At 34.2% G+C, this 16,874-nt stretch overlaps 1 protein-coding gene across 1 annotated transcript in view; it reads left to right on the plus strand.

Moving 5' to 3' along the window:
• The first annotated feature begins 934 nt into the window (after window positions 1–934).
• LOC149963391 (ATP-binding cassette sub-family C member 1-like) overlaps window positions 935–16,874 on the plus strand; it is a 60,537-nt gene continuing 44,597 nt past the window's right edge. The window contains exons 1-8 of the mRNA XM_090166788.1: window positions 935–1,033; window positions 4,164–4,340; window positions 6,413–6,526; window positions 7,060–7,197; window positions 8,148–8,288; window positions 9,219–9,280; window positions 9,759–9,899; window positions 16,432–16,581. Coding sequence (XP_090022914.1) covers window positions 986–1,033; window positions 4,164–4,340; window positions 6,413–6,526; window positions 7,060–7,197; window positions 8,148–8,288; window positions 9,219–9,280; window positions 9,759–9,899; window positions 16,432–16,581 — 971 coding nt within the window. The 5' untranslated portion in view covers window positions 935–985. The remainder of the gene's footprint in view (window positions 1,034–4,163; window positions 4,341–6,412; window positions 6,527–7,059; window positions 7,198–8,147; window positions 8,289–9,218; window positions 9,281–9,758; window positions 9,900–16,431; window positions 16,582–16,874) is intronic.

Below are 16,874 nucleotides of genomic sequence, written 5' to 3' on the forward strand. Positions count from 1 at the left end.
TATCTAATTATATATAAGAACTCGACGGCAAAGCTTTATCAATATATCACTGTATTAAAAAGAGTGCAACCCTAAGAGGTAAGGCCAAGCTTCTGTTACTACTGTAAAACGTAATAAGAAATTCTGCTATCGACGTTTTTCACACAACACTTCGCTTCGTTCTAGTTAGTCGCGCTCCGACTAATAACTGACGAAATAAAACAATATTTTGAAATTTTATTATCCACCCAATATTGCCAGCAATGAGCCATAAGAAAAACAAATCCATATTGGTTACCTTTACATTATGTCTGCCTTGTACTAAAAGCGTCATAGCTTGAAGTATTACTACTACATCCCAAGTGTTACCGATCATGAAGCTCCATATGGCTTGGAAAAAGGTAAACGACATTCTAGCCGTCCTCATCTACGCGTACAACGTACAGTGGAGCTTTAGATGTGAAAAACACCTCTCATCTGTTTTACTGTAAGTAAAAACAACGGAGTTTTAATGTATTGTTGGTTTCTTTAAATAAATAAAGTAAACATAAATTAAATCGTCTGTCTGCCTGTAATTCTTTAGTCCTTCATGCAAAGGTGACCTTCGGGATTAAATGGTCTCTAGCATAAGCGTTATTTCATTAGAAGTCAAAGACACTATCAGAATCCTATCTGTTTATGAAAACGTAAATATTCGCCAGTTCAACGTTCTCCGTATCTTTTATGAAATATAAGAGACATTACTGAACCTTCAGGGTTATATAAAGAAATATAAATGCTTGAGTCTCAATTCAATAGCAAAGATAAGGAGGTACATGTTCATTGTGGTATTAAATGTTTAAACGTAAAGATCTAACTGTATCATCTTACAATTATTAGCAAAGATAATTCGAAAAAAAAGGTCATTTCTAGCTTTCTCTCTAATATTTTTCTTTATATTTCAGAAACTGACTCGTTAATATATGGTTTAGAAATGTCTGGAAGGATTTGAACCTACTTTCTTGCAATGGAGGAAGATAATGGTTTCTATGGGTTGTGCGAAACGATATTCTGGGTAAGTTTCTAGAGTTTTCCTAATTCCATTTCGGTCGCGTATCACTCGTTTCAGTATAATGTATGTTATTTTGTCACTAAAACCGAATTTAATCATTAGGTTTTTTTTTGAAATTCAAAATGTCTCAGATCCTAGCCACCTTAATTAGATACAATATAGAAGAGATAATTTTATTATTAATTTACCAAGTTATAAATAAGCTTAAGAGAACAGACAACAACAACCGTTGTCGTATAAAAATTCGAAGAAGTATAAGAGTTGAAATATTATTATGGAATAGGTTTAGAGTATTAAACGGTTCATTAAAGGGTTGTTCAATTGGGAGATCTTGACTGATATCAATCTAAAAAATGGCCATCTCGACCTTCAAAAAATATCTACCTATCAAGACCTTGAAAATGATATCTCCACCTTTAAAAATCGTGGATCTCGTAAATTTGCGCACGCTTGGTCTCTAAAAATTATATATGAGGTGAGGCTAGTCTCAGCCAACGCAATATTTTAAGGTGTAACTGATCACACGAAGTTGTTATTAATGGTATGATTTTAACCATATATTAATATGAATATTTCAGAGATCCTTTTATATTTTCATTAAAATAATTCTTAGCACCATAGCGCAGAATATAAAATTTCCGTAATTACAGTCTGAAACACTGTTTTAACTGTTTTTTGAGCGTAAATTTTCGACCAATTTTTTATATACTTGGAAGCTGGATGGAAAACAACAGATCAAGAGCTCTAGACAATAGAAACCATTTCATGTCAGAAAATTAGAACGGCGACGTTTTTTTCCGAAGAAAGGCACTCGGCAAAAAAAAAGGCAGCGAACTGCGAGTTATGTTAAAATTCATAACGAATATGACACTATATCTAATTATTAATGAATTACCACTGTTCAATTTTTTTAGGAATACTATCTATATAGTAAGTCATTTATAAATTTTTCATAACATATAATTACTTCATTTGTGATCTAATTAGCTTTGGATATGAACCAAGGCATAACTCTCACCTCAACGGTAATAAACGAGCAAAGTTCGTCGAGAAAAATACACTATTCATTATTGACAAAGGACCACGGGCACCGGTGCGCGAATATGTATTCGGTGATGACACCTCTATTCGTTTATCGGCTGTGAGAGCCAGCAATTTCCTTGGGTATTATAACATGCGGTACAAAATGGTGGTGGCCGCCAAACGTTTTGAAATCTTTGTATCCGGGTATATTTTGAATATATTAAATATTTCCGAACAAATTATTATTTTAATATTAACCAACTCCACGAGCTATTCTTACAATGGTTAAATGCGAACCAATCGAAAGTCATCTACATTAAATATTTAAGATTATTTTATAAACCAAAATTATAACACAAATTAATATAATTAATAAAGGTCTTAACGGTAGAATAGAATTTTCTTAGAAATCAATTTAAATTCTGCGACATTTTCCGAGGTCGCGATCTAGTTTTTCGCTGTTCTATTCAATTTGAAGATTTTGAATTTTTTCTAAATACCTATTGAACGAAGGTTTGACACCGAATTTTTAATTTTACGTGGGAGGAAACTCTTGGAGGAGGTTGTTCGTTATCTTTCCAAAGATTCCAAAGTAATTCCACATTGATTGCGGACGTAGAATGAAATATCACCAATATACCACAAAGTAGTCGGTAAAGTTCGTTACTCCCGGTACATCGTGCGAGTAGTCGTTATTTATGAAACATCAGAGGTCATCGTGCGTTGCTAGAGGAACCAAAGCTTCAGTTTTATTACGGGACGAACCGTTTGTAGATTTCTGAATTCTTGCTATAAGCTGAGCTAAGACTGCGCAGTGACTGCTCTCCAAATTTCCTGTGAGAAATAAAACCGGCAACCTTAAATTAAAGCCAACTATGGCTCAATCTCTTCCTATGGAAACGTCGCTTCGTTTCTTAGGATTAGCAGTTAAATGTTTCGATTGGTGCCTGTAAAGAGTCGAAAGGACTGACTTTATCCGGTACCATCGCTTGCGCTTCGAGTTCATCTAGGCCTTAAAAGAAATAACGCCAATATATAATTCGCGTGGAACGTATATAGAAATAAGTGATTTTGAACGTACCTGAATTCGTAGCTTTTCTCTTCTCTTCAGTCACGTCCTCCAATTAAACCACTCGTACTCTTTAACATGTGTTTCCTGGGTAAGTTTCTTAAAAGACCATTGTTTTAGTCGCTAAATACACTTCTCATCCGGTTGGTGGGCTGATTGCCACTCAGGAACTGCACTTACAATTACACCGCGAAGCGTAGTTACCCGAATGTTACGAATCTCAGACCTACACGCGTAGTAACTTGTCTCGTTAACTTGATGACCCTTTGGTTGTAGAATGAGATAAAATAAGTATACTACGTTTGAAATTCGAATGCATCTATGTTTTGTAAAAATTGTACTTCTGCAATGAACCGTAAACATGGTCCAAGGCATTTTAAAAAACCCCTCACGCTTGCGACCTGTCAGCGATGTAAAGCATTTGATTAAAATTATGACTCCTTTACACTGCAAATATAAATTTAATTAAGAAAAATATTTAAGATTAACAGTAAGAAAAATATTTTTATATCAATTTTGCGTTGGAAAACAGTCTACTTATTCCAAGTATTATTTAAAAACTAGTAACTTGATAGTAATAAAACATATTTTATGGGCTGGAGTAGAGATAACCTTATATAGGAAATCACCGATATTAGAATAAGCATAAGTAACAGTAAAGAATACGAATGATACTTCGTTTTCTGCCGGCGCAATTATTGTAAAGCGAATTACCATTTAAATTTGGTCCTAGTTATAAACTGTCAGTTCTTCGGAAGCTGCGCGTTAAAGCCAATGCCTGTTTAAAATTGAAACAGGCTAAATAAGCTAAAAATTACGTTTATTTGGTAAATGCTGATTTATTATTGAATCTGTAGTTAATTTTGAAGTCTGAACTCTTTAGTTAGATTTTATCACCATCACAATAATTTTACTGATAAAGAGGGTGACGACGCGATTGAACAAAACAAAATAGTTCCAATTAATTTTGTTAATTATAGTATTATACGGTTTCATATACTTCGAACTCGACAGAACAGTAACGCGAATTAATTTTTTCAGGATTCAAATTTGACTTGGTACACCTCCAATCCGGATTTCACGCCATGTTTCCAACACACCGTTCTGGTGTGGGTTCCTTGCGCATTTCTGTGGATTTTCTTTATCACGGAAATTCAAACGTTCAGGCGATCGAAAAGAACTCATATTCCATGGACTTTTCTGAATATTTCTAAAATGGTAAGTGGTGCGTTGAACAGCTTTACTGTGGGAATAGGCGAAGCGAGATAATTCCTGATGTTATAGGTGTTGATTACGTTTAGAGTTTAACATCTTAATATTGAGTTTAATTTGAGAGTGTTACAGAGGACTCGTTAAAGGCCCATAGAAATTTGAAACATATCTGCATTCACTTTTGCGCTATAAACCAGAGAAAAAGCGATTATTATCTAGGGTACCGCGATCGAATAGTTTCGCTTTCAAGTTTCGCGCTTATAAAAAAGGAATGGTAACGATTTCAACCGATACGCTTTTCCACGATAGAGACTGACATATTTGGTATAATTCTTCAAACTTTCAATCTTTTTAGGTCATTTCAATAACGATTATGATTTTATTAAAGGGTTGTATACATTTTCAGCAATCTACATTATATCGTACTTTTAATGACGCCTGCAGCCATGAAAGCCAAATAGAAATAGCAAGCGCCAATTGTTTGAAGGTGAATTCCCGTGGCGTCGTTAGGTGCTTTTTGGGTGTGGCCGCAGTTTGTATTAATCAGCCCCTCTTCAAATCAATTAACCACGGTCCCCTTAAATGTAATGTATAGATTACAAAGAGTTGAAACTTTATTACTTTCTTTAATAAAATGGTTTATGATAATAAGTTAATATAGACTTCCAAGCTTATACCAATAGCTTTCCACAACACCTCCGCCAATCAGCCTTAATTATGTCTAGCCATCCGTAATAATAAAGAAGACAATAGTTATATGTAGTGATTTCTGGAAATAAATTATTTGATTGCCAGCCTTATCATTTAGGCGACAGAGGGCGCTCAAATTCTAAATATCCGTTCAAGAGAAACACGTTTAATAGGCTTAAGAACTCTAATTCTCACTTAAGCGATGATGCTGCACTGAAAAATTAGGTATTTTATGACCACTAACAATTTTATAAGTGTTAGAAAAGTGGAAATAAATTATAACCAGCAATTGTAAGAAAAGTGGAAATCAATGTGGACTTCCGTTGTTGAGAACATAACTGGTATATATTGTTATTCATCGGTTGCATATGCAAATTATCTAAGAAATGTAATTTGATTTACATCTCATTTGAGTATGTCTTCAATTTAAATTAGTTTAAACTGGTTCAGTACTATACCGATTTACAATATAGGTCTGGATTTGGTCCATTTTTTGGAATTTTAAGTGATTGACAAGGGGTCCTTTTGATTGACGTGCATTTGATCGACAACCGAATTTTTTTTGATTATATTGAAAGCCCAGATGATCGAGAAATCGCAGTTTTAATTTTTCTCAGTGTATTTCTTCTTTTTATTATCTAAAAACCAGAGTTCAATCATAAAATAACCTCAACCCAACCCCACATAACCCAACCTAAACTTAACAAACCCAACCTAACCTATCCAAATTGGATTGCCGACAAAACGATATCGTCCAGCCACTATTTAAAAATGAACATTGAAAGGCTGAAACTAATAATTTTATACACAAAACACTCACACCCTAAAACCTTAAACTTATGACTTTTTCCCCATTATAAGAAAAAGTCTGTCACTTCTGTCGACTAAACGGTCCGCTTTAGAAAACATGTAGATAAAATGAAACCACATTTTTGATCAAATGCACGTTGAACAAAAGGACTCCTTGTTGATCGAATAGACCATTTCATTGCTCCGTTACTATATGGCTAGCCCCGCAGTAATAAACTTATAGCAACACAAAATGTTGACGTTTCACTAATGATGTACTTCACGGAAGATTGCATACAGCTCCATCCGAAGTGGTCCTCATATCATTAACTATTAGTTCCACCGTTGGACCGATCAACTAGTAAACCTCAGAAAGACCAACTTCTTTTATTTGGGAACCAAACTCTATTTGAGATTATGCGTGGTACCTTAGCCAAAATGCTTTTAGGCGAAAAATATCACTTAGCAATCATTAGGTGGGCAAGAACTTGATTCATGACACATTAACAATAAATGTATAATTGACAAGGAATAGTTGTACGTCTTTATAAATAACTTTTTGGCATTCTCGTAATTTTATGTTTTTTAATTAAATATAGATTGCAAATGTTGCACTTTTAGTCGTCAATGTACTGAAAATAGCCTACCACCTTTACCAGAAACAACCATTCCTGATACATAGTCTTCCTTCGGTGATCAAACTTTTGACTGAAGTAAGTTATTACGCTTTGTTCCGAAAGAGCAGAATTTTAAGTAAAATCCAATGTAATTATGATTTAATTAAAAAGAAAACAATGGTCCATTAGAGCAGTATAAAAATTCGTCTAAATAATTTTTCGAAATTTCCCGGCATTTTCCAAAATGCGTTCTTTTTCATCCAATTACAATGTATGAATTTGTTTTATTCGATCCAAACAAAATCTTTATTAAACTCGTGGTGTCGTGATTTAACCCTTAATATTTCGCCATATTTATTACTATTTTAAATAGTTTTATATAATCGTTAGATAGTCAGTTTTCATCATTGGAGAAAGATAATTTACCTTTGACTTTTTAATTTTTAAGTAATAGTCTTTCTGTAGTTTATTACTTGTTTCCATGTTTATCTTTTACCCTCAAGTTCTTACAGATTGTGTGTGAGGCCAGAAAAATTCTTAAATCTTTTCAGCAAATTTTCTTTCAGTTGAAATATATCTTTTTGTTATATCTTGAATTCTATGACACTTACACGTTATTTTCGTTTGAGGGTTTAGCATGTTCTCTCGTTTTCATGGGGCGTGCACGTGGCATTCGGCGCTCAGGACTTCTATTTGTATATTGGTGTCTCTCAACATTGACCGGAATAATATCATTTAGATCCATAATTTCCTTAACGTTAAATAAGGTATGACTACTTTCTTATTAATTTGATTCAAATGATCGAATAAAATTTTAGAGGAAACCCGTTAACACCAGTTAAATGTGGCGAAATTAAGCAATGTACCCGAATCAAAAGAAAAAAGGCCAGTTTTCAAATATCATAGCCCGCCAGTGCTCTTACTGAGAAAACCTTACGATTTTACTTCCCAAATTCAAAGCAAGTGCGTAAAAAAGGTTCGCTGATGTGGTTAATATATTAGGCTGGTCGTCGTTGGCTTCAATATCGGATACCCAGTTTGCTAAAAGTGGGGTGGCGAAGTGGTTAGCACTCTCACCTCGCAGCTTGTGACACTGGGCGAAAACTCGGAACCACTCCTTCTGCATTGAGTTTATAAGTCCTCTCCTTGCTGGTTGAGGAGGTTTTCCTTGAGTATTTGCCAATCTGATTGTAATTATTGTTTTTGGCCTCGATTTTCTTTCAAAATGTTAGCTTCAAACTTCTTAAAAGCTGCTCATTTTAATTGGGCAAACTGCGATAGAGAATTTACTCGCTAAAATCCATTTCATAATTCAGATAGGGATGAGGGCTTTCCACCACCCTCCTACGCAACTTAACGTGGCCACTGGTGATTGGCTTTACAAGTCACTAGTTGACTTAGACCGTTCCTTAGGTATCTAAGCTAATTATTATAACTATTCTTATTATAACCTCACTCAGAAATATCGCACTTTTATCCTTTTTAAATTTTTTGGTATACTTCATTAAACTTTAAATATTGCTTAATCTGATAATATTGAAAAAAAAAGGTGTTTTAAACATATTAAAAGAAGTAACTTAGTTTAATAGAGCAAGAAGAAATATTACTTTAACTAAATTTCTAATAGAATTTTACTTGATTTAAAGATATATAATTTTTTATTCATTTTATATACATCCAAATAAATTACACTAATATGGAATTTGGTTTATTTTAGGGGCATATAGAAAATATTACTACATTTTCATTAACTATGGCCGAATTGTTTTCAGTAGCGTTGCTATTTTTTCTGTCTTCATTGTTAGACGCAAAACCTAAATACGAAAAAACGCCAAACACTGACTTCCTTCCTGATGAGGTACGTTATAATAAACTTCGTAATAGATTTATGTTGCGTTGGTTTCCATTTACCAATTCCTGCCATCGTTTTACTCGAAATACGTATTAAATGATGTTTTATTGAAAATCTCTACGAACTGTCTTTTGGACTTTGTGGGCCCGGGTTAATATGTAATTTGGTGCCCTATTAGGAATTTGCCTAAATTATGTACGCGTTAACAGTTACTTCATTAAACCTTATATGTTTTAAAATACACATCAAACATCCCATTTATATAAATAGAATAATATCAACTTTTTTAAGTCAAGCCTAGTACGTGTAAAAATATACATTTTGGGAAGTCAACAGTGAAAAAAATTTCAAATATTATTTTTTGAAATAAATTTAAAGAACACACGCTAGTTGCCTCTCATTAAAGCTGTTTTCAAACCCGCCCCTTTAAATTTCCTCTGCGCTCTTGATAACTAAAACTCATTTAAGCCCCTGATGCCCATACGTTAGCTTCTTTTTCATTTCTGAACAAAGTAATTTCTTACCCCTTGAACCGAAACAATATAAAATGGAAGCTGTAGTTTTCTCCGTTGTTATTGGTTTGCCTACCATCTTCAAAGCAGATTAGTGTTGATTTTGTGTTCTGACCATGTGCAGTTTATCGCCCTCACCCTAGAGCACAGAGGTTGAACAGAATGCTTAAAACAAGCCGTCCGATATAGGACAAGCCTCCAGAGTCCAAAATTACAAAAAAAGAATCCTCTTAGAACTTCGATTACGCATTTATTTCCGTGAATAACGCCTTATATTTAATTGGAAAAACAGTGGCTTCAAGCCAACTATCGTGATATATATATTTACGGTTTTTATTCGATATAACTTAGTTGTGTTTTGTTTCTATTTATTAATGATTTATAATAAGCACGGTTAAAATTTTTTTTCATTTATTTGGAACAGACTGAATCTCCCGAAGAGCAGGCTTCATTCATTTCACAGTGTTCTTTTTCATGGATGAGCAAGTAGGTGTACAATTTTTGAGTAAGCAGAGACCTAGTAGGCTTTCTAGTTCCGACAGCCAGCTTAATACTTCTGTTAGGGGCTTGAAATGACCTATGGTAGTGACAATTTAGGTAGAATTCTATACAAACTGGAAAGTAAGAAAGTACTGATAAAACGCTCTTTAATGCTGTTAAGCCAGGTCAAATTTTAAAATCATCGCTAGAGTACGTTGCTCTTTAAATTGTTGTATAAAATGTCAAATCTTTAGATAGAATCTTAATTCTTTATTAGAATTGATAACCAAACTGTGTTTCTTAACTTGGTAATGATTAAATCCTAATACCCAGCACTTAAAGTTTCGGCATATAAAATAATTAATTTAGTTCAACAAAGTTCATGAAATACGTCGATTAACATTCAGAATTTTGAATTTTGAAATAAAAAGATAATTGGCTTTTTGGGAATCACTTTCTCGGTAATTTTTCATTTTCCATTTAGGTTAATATATATCGGATATAGAAGAGCGATAAAAAGTTCCGACATACCCAGATTACAACGAAATCTAAAGGTTAAGAACACAAATTTTCAACTGGAGAAATTTATGTCGAGTCATTCGCTAATTTCCAAAGAAGAAAAAAAGTAAGAGCAGCTTTTGTCATTTTCCAATTTTTATGCAGACAGGTATTTCTAGTTTATTCACATTGAAGGATTTCGACTTACCTATTCATCGTAAACAAATTTAATGACTTACAAATAGCTGGTACCAATAGGTCTTCGAGCAAACAAAAAGACGCGAATTTCGTACCTAATATATCTAGCAACGGAAAGCTGAAATAAGGGAAAGTGGTGGATAGAAATATGTAGGACATGTTAAGCTATGAGGAACCACCTATAGACCACCACTCTCTCGCATTTCGGCTTTCCGTTGCTGCGCAGCGCGTTTTAAATTTTTTATGTTTAGGCTTAGTTTCTCTTTTCGGTGTAAGTCGCAAGCTAGATTTTTTGCACGGTTCTGATAGCCTTAAATAAGACGAAAGCGGTCTACCATTGGAATTTGTTGCTCGAAGACCTATTGGTACGATCTATTAAAAAAACTATAAATTTACGTTATTTTTAAAACTGCTTTTTAAACGTTTATGAGTACAATTATACATAGCAATTTTTTATAACAACGAGAAACATCTAGCTGATCATGTTATCTATTTATTGATGTAAGTACAAGCGTCATAGGTGAAATAGAAACAAAGTTATAGTAATTTACGTAATAGCGGACGCCGTGTTATGGTCGCTCAAGAAGGATTTTCTCTTCATGTATTCTCTCTCTCTCTCTCTCCCTTGTGCTCACCATTAGCTGAAATAATAATACTTAAAGCGTAGATGTAATCTTATAGTTTATTTTATATTTCACATTTATTTAGAATACAAAATGACAAAAATTTAGTCGTCTTCACAATCCGAATAATACTGTCGCTCTTTTCGCGATGATAATCTTCGACATCTTTATCCATATTTGTGCAATTTGAATTTTTGCAAGCTGCTGTACATTTTAGGTTATTTTGTATACATGTGATATCGTTTGGATGGCAAGAACGGGCGCGTTTGCAAGAAATTAGAGATAGGACTATTTCTGGAGCAGCAGCTGGTGTACCTGTCATTAACAGTATGTCCAGTATTTCTCCGTCCGTAACCATATGTTGGGTCAGGAATTACAGGAAATGCTTCGAGACTTCTTTTCCAAATTGCAGCTTGGTATTTTGCTCTCAGTGTGTGCTGCCTTAGCGTGTCAGTGCATCGTGGAAGTAGTCCCGATTCAACATTTCCCTTTTGTGCACGAAAAATTTGGTATCGTAGTGTATTGACATCTTTCTCCTTTGCGTTATTGCAGAACATTTGGCAGGTTAGTTTTTGAATTTCGTTAGACGTCTCTTCGGTCAGCTTCGAATTGGTACCGAGATCATCGACCGCTTGTCGATACTTCTCAGTTTTGGTAATTATTTTTAGAGCTTTTAATTTTCCCTGACCAGCTATAGCACTAACCGTATCACACCAGGTCCAAGCGCGCAGTCCTATCAATGCTTCGCTCGTTTCCCTTCCTGTTGCGCTAACCAATTTCGAAATATCTACAATTCTAATTGTAGCTATTTGGGCTCTTGTGAAAAAAAATTGCATTTATTTGACGACTAACAGCCAGAAATAAAACGAAAACATCAGTGTCGTCGGAAACGCAAATGATATTATCGTAAAATTCCCCGGCATGTTCTACCTGCAGTATATCAAACGCGTGTCGGATTCAACTTGATTCGTGCGTAATTGTACTACCTCTTGAATACTGCATTTGGTTAATTCCATGAATTTTTCGTTATAAGCCACGTATAATGTTTTGTTGCATAATTTTTCTCTTCGTTTTGGGTCTTGCCAGCTGTCTGCGAGGAATTTAATGAGGTTGTTTTTATTTCAATGCAAGTTAAGAGACTACGCCAATTTTTTATTTTGTGACTTGGTCGAATTTCCATTGATTTTTTTGAAATCTTTCTATAGACGTCAAAAACTATGTCTATTCGGTCACGGTCGCGCCCAACATGAAGAATTTCCATTGATTTTATTGAAAGCTTTCTATAGACGTCAAAAACTATGTCCATTCGGTCACTGTCGCGCCCACCATGAAGAATTTGAGCAAAAATCTTATTTGATAGTTCATCAAGCGTATGATTTTCCCCTTGGAGTTTCTGAATTAGTCCAATAGCGTCAATTATTATAGCTTTTGGATTAGGAACCTCCGAAACGGGTGCTACTTTGTTTTCTAGATGTTTGGCTAAGACCGCTTTGTTAGTCTTTTTCCTAGTTCCGTCGGCATTCGCCAACGTCCATGGTAAAGGACCGAGAGGGTGACTGAAAACAGTCTTCTAGTTTTTGACTTTGCGATATAAGAACCATATTTGCAAAGAGTCTATGGTCAGCTCTCAATGTTATTTCTTTGTTTTTTCCTTTTCGTATTGGTTTCTTTATGGCCGAGAATGTCTTTAATTTCAACTTTTGATTGGGTCATAAAAAACTGTTCCTTTTGACATACAATCCTCTTGGAATGACTTATAAGCTGCTTCACCTTTTTTCCGAGCAGACAACAGATCATTTGCGACATCCGGAGGTGCTAGGGTCGTGGTTGAAATACTGACAATATCTGTCCGGTCTTCTGCAAAACTATTGGTCCAGTTGTTCTCCAGTTTATCCATGATAGAAGTTATATCTTCGGTTTACGTCAAAGAAATGTGAAGATTCGCCAAATTCTGCTTCCAGGTTCTTTCTCAAATGCTTTTTTCTCGAATCTTTGATTTCTGTGTTTGGAACCCCATCTGTGAAACCATTTTGTTAGTAAGATATAAAAAAGAACAGACGGCTCTTACAAAAATATTTCTTATCTAAGATTGTGAAATAATTGGGCGAGAGATCTTCTTTCTGCTTGTTGGTATTCACCACCCTTTGTTATTAATTCCTCGAACTTTTCCGAAACCGCACCTGTAGGTTTTAATCCTATAACATGTTTTATGATAATGCGCTTCAGCAGCGACAATTTATCTCGATGAAATGGCTAAAATTCTTTCACCACATCTTTCGATGGCAATTTCTCGAACAGTTTTGTCGGATCTTAGTTCTACAGCTTGAACTTATGGTTCTCAAGTCTTTTTACCTTTTAAGTACTTATTTGTTTTTGGCAAAATATGCAAATTATTTTAAGAACTGTGCTACTTGAGGGAGCTTGCCTTAAAGAACGTCTTGGATTTAAATCCGCGGAAGAACTGCTACCTTGGGAACTCGATGTTTTTTGTTTTTCTATTATGGCAAGGTTTGTTTTCGACTTGAAACTATTTCTACATTGTCTATGGTAGAATTATTAACGTTGAGAAGTCACTTTGATTTGATCTTTTGTTCCTAATTGTGCAAATCGTGGGTACCGTATCACATTTTTAAATAGATTACAACTCTTTAAAGAACTCGGTAGGAAAAATATCAATTTCCTCCTACATGCGCATCTCGCAGACTGAAAAAAATGTTGTTGTCGAAAAAAAATGGCAGCCTTTAAATTACTCTTTAACCCCTCTGAGTTAAAAATAAGTAACCCTAAAAACAATTAACTAGCCGCCACAACAATTAGACTCACTGCAAATATGCCAAATTTTTTTAGCTAAATTCGCCACAAAAACTGGCAGACATTCATCGGCCACGGCCGCCAGAAACAAATGCAACGTGAAATCATTACGTATTAAATAAAGTTAATTTACTTATGTTCATGCATACTGTACGTTATAAACCAGTCCCTAGTTACATATCTGAACGTTTTCAACTATTAAAAAGTAACACAATAAGGTGCGGTCTAGACTTTGTAAATACTAATTTCTCTTATTCTGAGAAAAGTGTAAAACACCGAGGTATTGTTTTATGGAACAGCCTTCCCAGTAGCTTAAGGGAAATCGAATCGACTATCTCTTTCAGAAACGAAATTTAACGTATTTTATTGACTATTACTGATTTTTATTTATTTCGTTTTTTAACTTAATTAAATTATATAAACGAGCTTCGTTAGCTGGACTTTGGTACCTTTATGACCGTCAGCTCGGTAACTGGGAACCCAAAACATAGAACACCACTGCATTGTTTGTCAGATATACGAGAGAGTTGACAAAAAGGAAACAAAGTAGTCACTGCAAGAGCCATAGAGAGAGACTAGCGAAAATCTTTCTAAAACGACCATTACACGGCGTCCCCTATTACGTAAATTACTATAACTTTGTTTCTATTTCACCTATGACGCTCGTACTTACATGAATAAATAGATACCATGATCAGCTAGATGCATGTCGTTGTTATAAAAAATTACTAAAAGTAATGTTACTCATAAAGGGTCAAAAAGCAGATTTAAAAATAACGTAAATTTATAGTTTTTTAATTTACCGCTAGATGGCGGAATACTTGAAAAATCGTCTAAAGACACGAAATATAGGGAGCACATTAGTCTTTCGATTGATTTTAGAAACATGAAAAGACGTCAAATAGCGGCCGAGATATGAGACTTTTAATGTTCTCTATTTCCGCCATTTTGAAAAAGCCGCCGTCTTGGATAGCTCGGCATTAGAACCCCGCAGCACCGTTTTTCCTATATCTTAAGTACCCATGATAGTGAAAAAACTTAGAATTAAGCCACCCGAGTTGGTACCCGAATGTTAGGCTGGCTCATGGACTATTAGCTTTTTTATCCTTTTCATTATGGACTATTCTACTTATTCGCGTTTTTTATCACAGATTATTCTGACACACCTTAATAGAAATAGATCAATCGCGCAACTTATGGCTACTATTTCTATGGAAATTAAAACATCTTAGTTAATATAACGTGATTAATATTAAGGGAACTGATCGATCACAGTCAGATGCATATACACATTGAATTTTAGGGTATTTGCACGAAAGATTTTCCCACTTGGGGCACCCTATTTCGACCGATTTCAATGACAACTTGTATTTTTGGTTTTTTTGGTCGTGGAACCAAGATCTGATTTTCGCGACGATCTGGTGAGTATTTTCTTAAATACGGATAGGCGATTTTATGAAAATGATCTTGACCACAAATACGTTCATCTAGTTTTCTCAGTTTCCACTTGTCGTAAAAATGTGTGTGAGGTCTTATTTTAAAGAAAACGGAGAGACAAGTACGATGAAAAATGGAGATTGAAACAGTCAATATTAATACCAAGAGAAAAAACGAGTTTAACTGTTTGACCCTTGACCCTGAAAATAGCTATTTTTTAATATTTTTTAAAATTTTGTTTTCAACTTCTCCATACAAAATATAGAAGGACACGAAAAATTACGAGGGTAAAATGTTTCATTTTTGAGAAAATAATATATTTATTTACCCTCCTCCGCTTTTATTCCCATAACAAAATAAACGTTTTGTAACTTAAATGTTTATTTTTTATTCCGCTGTCAGTCACGTTTATAAATTCAATGTTGGAGAAGGAAAAATTCCTTCTCCAACATTGAATTTATATACGTGACTGACAGCGAAATAAATATAACTTCAGCTGCTTTACAAGAGTGATTCGCCTGTGCTCAAACTATAAAAGGAACACTAAGATTTTATAAATTTGTCCCAGAAAATTTCAAGAAAGGGGAGTTCTTGACTGCTGTGTACGAGGAAGATTATTATATCGGAAAGGTTTTGGACTCATCGTCAGAATTTGATGATGTACTTGTTTCATTTATGTACCCTGCAAACGTGTTAAATAATTTTAATTGACTTAAAAAATTGATAAATGCTGGGTTCCACTAGAAAATATATTATGCAAAATTCAATGCTCTTCACTAATAAAACATTCTGTAAATACAACATAAAAGATGCCGATAAGATAAAAATAGAACCGCGTTTTTTATGTTTCTGTCTAAAAAATTAATATTTAAGTTACAAAACTTTAATTTTGTTATGGTAATAAATCCGAGGAGGGGGTAGATAAATAATAATTTCCTCAAAAATTAAACATTTTACTATCGCAATTTTTCGTTGTCTTCTATATTTTGTATGGAGAAATTGAAAACAAAATTAAGAAAAATAAAAAAAGCTATTTTCAGGGTCAAGGGTCAAATAATTAAACTCGTTTTTCTCTGGTAACAATATTTACTGCTTCAATCTGTATTTTTCATCGTATTTGTCTCTCCGTTTTCTTAAAATAAGACCTCATTTTTACGATAACTGGAAACTGAGAAAATTATATGAACGTATTAGTGGTCAAGGTCAGTTTCATAAAATCGCCTATCCCGTATCTCCGAAATTACTCATCAGATCGTCGTGAAAATTTCAGATCTGGGTTCTCCGACCAAAATAACCCAAAATACAAGTTTCTATCGAAATCGGTCGAAATAGGGTGCCCCAGGTGGGCAAATTTTCCTTGGAATTACCCTTAATAATATATTTTAAAACCGGAAATGGCAACAGGACAGAAGCCTTTTCCCCAGCAGGACAGGTGAATTGGAACAGAGTAGAAGTTTTGGGGCTAACTCTGCCACAGCTAAGAACTAGTACCCCATCACCAATAACTGTTTCAAAATTTCAGCGTGGTTTATACAGTTGAAGTTTACGTGGAATGGGAACGCTTGACTGATAAAGTTTTTATATTAACAGTGCAGATGAAAGAGAAGAATTAAAAAATCAAACACCAATTTTCAACATAGAAAGCGCTCTATTGAAGGCGTTTGGGCCATCGTTGCTATTTATTGCTTTTGTACAAATGGGCGGTGATATTCTTTCTTTGATCTTACCATTAATTATCAAGTAGGTTTTTCTTTTATTAATATGCATCAATTTTTATTATATAAATTTATTTTCTTTCTACGTTTCAGCAGTTCAATGCAATTTATAATGTTACTATAATTGCTTTAACATATGGCGTTTCTTAAAAATCCGGGTATATATGTTGTCCAAAGCCCATACATTATAGTAGTTTAATAAATATTCAGTTGCCATGTTACAATTTCATTATTATGCATTTAATCAATAAATTACTACAAAACCTTTATGTGAACTAATTTAAATGAAATTTATAATACTTTCACACTTTCAAAGGA

The sequence above is a fragment of the Leiobunum rupestre genome, chromosome 1, assembly GCF_980474605.1.
Source record: "Leiobunum rupestre chromosome 1, qqLeiRupe1.1.hap1, whole genome shotgun sequence".
NCBI classification, from domain to species: Eukaryota; Metazoa; Arthropoda; class Arachnida; order Opiliones; family Sclerosomatidae; genus Leiobunum; species Leiobunum rupestre.